This window comes from Camelus ferus, chromosome 10, assembly GCF_009834535.1.
Source record: "Camelus ferus isolate YT-003-E chromosome 10, BCGSAC_Cfer_1.0, whole genome shotgun sequence".
Classification (NCBI taxonomy): Eukaryota; Metazoa; Chordata; class Mammalia; order Artiodactyla; family Camelidae; genus Camelus; species Camelus ferus.
Genome location: NC_045705.1, coordinates 56,537,148 through 56,542,430, shown reverse-complemented (window position 1 = coordinate 56,542,430; position 5,283 = coordinate 56,537,148). Strand labels below are relative to the sequence as shown.

General features: G+C 43.3%; 1 protein-coding gene across 1 annotated transcript; it reads right to left on the bottom strand.

Annotated features, from left to right (window-relative positions):
- Window positions 1-483: 483 nt before the first annotated feature.
- LOC102514252 (RNA polymerase II subunit A C-terminal domain phosphatase SSU72) lies at window positions 484-3,857 on the bottom strand. The gene is made up of 2 exons (XM_032489213.1): window positions 1,487-3,857; window positions 484-1,398 (listed from the first exon to the last, which is right to left on the bottom strand). The coding sequence occupies exon 1, from the start codon at window positions 2,109-2,111 to the stop codon at window positions 1,527-1,529; it is 585 nt and encodes a 194-aa protein (XP_032345104.1). The 5' UTR covers window positions 2,112-3,857; the 3' UTR covers window positions 484-1,398; window positions 1,487-1,526.
- Window positions 3,858-5,283: the final 1,426 nt, after the last annotated feature.

Genomic DNA, 5,283 nt, shown 5'->3' with positions numbered 1-5,283 from the left:
CCCAACTGGAAGGCGCGAGGAGCCGACATGGAGCAAAACAGCACTTTACTGCAGTACAAGCGGGCGGTGCGTGCTCAGGTGTACGCGCTTGTCCTTTTATTATGCTAGTGGCGCATGCGTATTGTTCATAATGCTGACTCGTGCTAGTGGCGCAGGCGTACATTTACTTCTTACCTCATACATGTGCAAGTTATTGTGAACCTTGACCTGGGTCCCACGACCTACTCACTTAAGACTGTCAACACTTTCCCCTACCAGAAACAAGAATACACCTTTTCTTTAAATTAGATGTTTTTATTTCATTTCATATGATGAACTATTTAATTGAACAGATAATTCCTAGATTTTAGTCATAATGATGCAGGAAAAACGGATGTGGGGCATGAGGGCCATGTCCCAGGCTTTGGTTGAGTCCCTGGGACGTGCCCCACCAAGTGTGGGTCCTTGGCTTCGCGCAGGAAAGAATTCAAGAGTGAGCCACAGTTGAATACAGGTAGATTTATTTACAGAGATACATCAGAAGGCAAGAGAAAGGCCATAAGGTGTGGGGTTTGGGTGCTCAGCTTAGAGTAAAAGTATGTACATACTCCATAGACAAAGTGCGGGCTGTTCCTGAAGGCCAGTTTTTATGGGCTCGGTAGCTTTATATCTTAGTAAGGTGGAAGGACCAGTCTAACTTGTCTGGGGAAGGGGCTGGGATTCCCAGGAAACTGGCCATTTCCCACTCTTTGACCTCTTGAGGCCAGCCTTGGGACTGTCATGGCGCCTGTGGGCATGTTATTCACCATGTTAATATATTACAATAGGAGTATAATGAAGCTCACTGTCTACTAGAAGTCAAATCTCCCTCCGTCCTGAGCCTCAAGGCCTACTAGGGGTTGAACCTTCCGCCATTCTGGTGTTAATTGCTGTGCTATTCCTTGACCAGCTGTGCCCTTCCCCCTTCCTGTCTCAATAACATGTGGCAGATGATCAACCCTGAGTTTCCAGTGAAGATGGCATTTGTTAAAGACATATAATCTAAAAATAAATGCATCTATACCTTCAGGCATTCAATACATTCCTATCTCACAAAAAACTCACCCTTTTATAATTAATATATCATGCAAAATGAGCAAAAGGAAATTGTTATAAAATGATAGAATAGACACTGTTTTTTTTCTGAATAATTTTCAACAAATCACTTGTCCAGCACTTCATTATAAGCCTTGCTTTCTTCATCTGGAAAATGGAAGTCCTTCATGGTAACTTCCTTGCAGAGCAATGTGAGCACTGAATTGTTGCTTGAAGGTAAAATCCATAAAAAGTTGTCCCCCACACTGGAAGGGTTTTGATGACTACTGGTAGTCCACATTCCCTTTCCCATAAAATGCTTTTCTGGTCTATTTCTTGAAAAACCTGAAAAATCATACAAATGGCTTTTAGTGGAAAGGGCTTTCAAGACACTTTTGTCAAAAAATCCAGACTAGTCTAAAAGTCCACGCACAAGGTCTGACCGCGGAAGGAACCCAAACCAGCCGAGAGCCTCAGTAGAAGCAGATGGTGTGAAGGAAGCTTCTTCCCGTTTTCTCCTCCGCTGACAGGAGCACCTCCGCCACACTGCCTTCCACGTCGTCCGCCTGCTGGAGGCGTTGGCACAGCTCACAGATGATCAACGCCCCGAGGGTGGCGTCCTCCAGGGTGTCTTTCATGTCCACGTTGATGACGTGCACCGGCTGGCAGGTGTCCTGTTCTCGGGCACACAGGTCTTCCACCACCCTGTCGTAGACGCGCTCCTCACAGGTGAAGATGACGTCGAAGGCATCTCTGCACTCTTGAAATCTTTCTGGGCGGGCCTTGATTTTCTCATTTCTTCCCAAGATGTGCAAGACGCCATTGCTTCTATAGCGTTCTCGGTCTCTCCGGTAAAGGTCCTTGCGCATCTGCCCGTACGTCACCGAGAAATCGTAAATCACTGGAGGGTTGCCTGGCTGTCCCGGGAGCCTCACTTGGGATGCTGCTCCGAAAGATCTGACATTGAACCCTTTCCTCCTGAGGATGCCGTGGGCCTCCATGCTCCTGTTCATGTTACTCATGCACACCACAGCCACCCTGAGTGGGGAAGAGGGCATGGTGATGGCGGCTACTTTGGACTCCAGCCAGACAGGTGGGCCTCAGGGTCCGAGGGGACTCTGAGGCCAGGGAGATGACCGTCCCCGGTCCAACTCTTCTTGCCAACTAGCCAAGGGTCAAAGAGATGTGGGTTTATGTGGAGTCACCTCTGGGCAGTGGGTGGAGAACTCTTGATTGATGGTGTTAGCTCCAGATGGATTGATTATGTTAGCTCTCGATTGATTGGGTGAACATCATGGGCTGTGACCACAGAAACTTGTCTGGTCCTCAGAGCACCCCAGAGATTCAATCACCCGAACCTCTCATGCTCTGCAAGGGTGTAGCTACCCCAGGGAGCATTTTGCAATCTATAGTGAGCCCAGTCCCACTCCTGTGGGTCTGGGGCTACTACTGATGTTAGGCAAACAACTAGGCTACAGGCAGGCTGGTCACCAGCCCCTCCAGTGACCTGAGGACATGTGTGGAAAAGGTGCTGGAAATTTCCAAGCCTACCTAAATCAGTTAGACACGAAATCACAATGCTTATAGCACTTTTTTCCCCCCACAGACAATGGATACTCTAGAATTAGAATTGTGTTCAATCCTAGCAAGATATCCATAGTTCTGCCCATGAATAACATGATCCACCAGTGTCAAAAACCACTTCTGGAAAACATCCCTGCTGATAGTGTTTCATAAGTTAAAAGAACACTGCATTTTCTCCATCTGATTTCCTTCAAATCATAATGATTTGGGAGGGAGCAGAGCAAGGCAGCCTCTGCCTCCTTTATCATGTTGCCACGTAGGGCTCTGTGTGAACACTCCACATTCAGAATACATGTACTGTTAGTTGCTTTCCCTCTATTGGCACAGTTGATTGAATGGTTGGGTGCCAGTCCCGAAGGCCTCACATGGGATGTAGCTCCAAAAGACCTGATACTGAACCCTTTCACCCTGACAATGCCGTGGGCCTCCATGCTCCTGTCCACGTTACTCATACATGCCACAGCCACTCTGCATGGTGACGAGGGCCGGATGCCAGTCACTTGATTCTTCAGCTAGAAGGATGGTCTTCAGTGGCGTAGGGGACTCTGAAGCCAGGGTGATGATCACCTGGGGACATCTTTTTTCTTCCAACTAGCATAGTTAGAGTAACAGAAACTAGTTTTATATTTGGTCACCTCTGCAGCTGGGGGGAGCAGTTCTCTTCACTGATGGCTGTTGTTAGCTCTTTAGTGAAAGCTTTTAGACTGTGGGCTCTGACTGGAGAACCTAGTCCTATCTTCAAAATAATCCAGTGATTAAATCATCCAAATCTCTCATTATTCACAAGCGTTTGTGTACTAACTGGAAGCATTTTTAAATTGGTCAGCCTTGTCAGTTGAGGTGTGTTTGGGGCTGGTATTAATGTGGGCAAAACAACCAGACCATTGCAGTTGCATGGGCCACTCCAATGACCTGAGGACATGCATGTGGAAAAGGTGTTAGAAATTTCTAAATGTACACCTAATTCAATGATACAAAGAATTACAATGGTTGCTGGTCATTTTTTTTTTTTTTAGGTATGATGGATACTCTAGAAGTACAATTTTGTTAAATCATAGCATGATATCCCTAGTTCTGCCCATAAATTAATAAAATGATCCACCAGTGTCAATAGCAACTTCTGGAAATCATCCCTGCTGATAGTGGCTCACAAGTTACAGAAACATCAAATTTTCTCCATTTGATTTTCTTCAATTCCTAATGACACTGGAGGGAGCCAGGTAAATGCCACCTCCTTTATCATGTCTTCAAATACAACTCTGTCTGAGCACCTCATACTCAGAATATAATATTTGTATTACTTTTTTTCTACTCATTTCCATAGTTGACTAAACAAGTGTTACAGACTTAAAAACTCTGAATCAGACATTAACTGGTAAGGAGAGTTAATTCTGTCACATAAAAACTGTGCAGGAGAAATACCTAGTTCTTTACTGATTCAATCTGGGTTGGTGAGTTCTAATCTAATTATGAGAACAATGGAATTGATTGGATTGACTCAACCACTACATCTCAACAGCACCCAGCAGGAGTTTTTGAAATCTGGAGTTGGCTGTGTTGTTTTGCACTGTGGATGAGGTCTGAGATTGACCAAATTTCTACAGTTAGCCTAGTGATTAAGTCAACTGGGCTGACTGTAAAAATGTTGTTACACTGCAGTGAAATGTTCATGAATTTGTTTGGATAATCTGTTTCAAAATTTAGAACTTACATCCAATTCAATTATACCTATAATTACAAGTATAGTTGCACTTTTTTTGTATATATATATTTTTATTGCAGAATAACTCCCAATTTATCCCTGCACACTCCCTTCACCCCCTGGTAACCATAAGTTTGTTTTCTGTCTGTGAGTCTGTTTATGTTTTGTAAATAAGTTCATTTGTCTTTATTTCTAGATTCCAAATATAAGTGATATATAGTATTTTTCTTTCTCTTTCTGGCTTATTTCACTTAAAATGTATCTCCAGATCCATCCATGTTGCTGCAAATGGCATTGTTAATTATTTTTTAAGGCCAAGTAGTATTCCAGAACTTTCATATATATTTGGATAATCTAGAAATGTATGTGTGTATATCATAGGGTGATTGTGCAAGCTTTGCCCCTAAATTAATAAAATTGGTCACTAATATAAACATCACATTCTGGACTACCTCCCTGCTTTATTAGCATTTTTTTGCATTTCAAATTTGGAAGGAAAACCAAAGTCTTCACAGTATTGCTAAGAGACAGCTCTAAAATGGAACCAGGAGGCCACTGAGGAAGTGTGATTTATGCATGTCTCAGCTGGGATAGAATCTGACCTTTAGACCTGATGAGGTCATCCAGAACATCTGCTAGTTACTCAAGATACTTACTGGACTCTTAACCTAAAAATAACTTGTGACAGCTGATCTACTTATAGAAATTTCCCCTAAAATAGCTCCTGATACTTTAAGGACAAATATTTTCTCCTTAAAGAGAGAAATATTTGCATCAGGGTCCATCCTGATTCTTGTGAAGCAACTTGTAACTTCATGGCTTTTTTCTTTGCAAGCCCCTGACACTTTCTCTTCCCTGGAACAGTCATTTGAAGATACTTGAAACTGTGTCTACTGAATTGGAATTCTTATTACCCCCAAATAAACTCTTTTCTTATTTGCAGC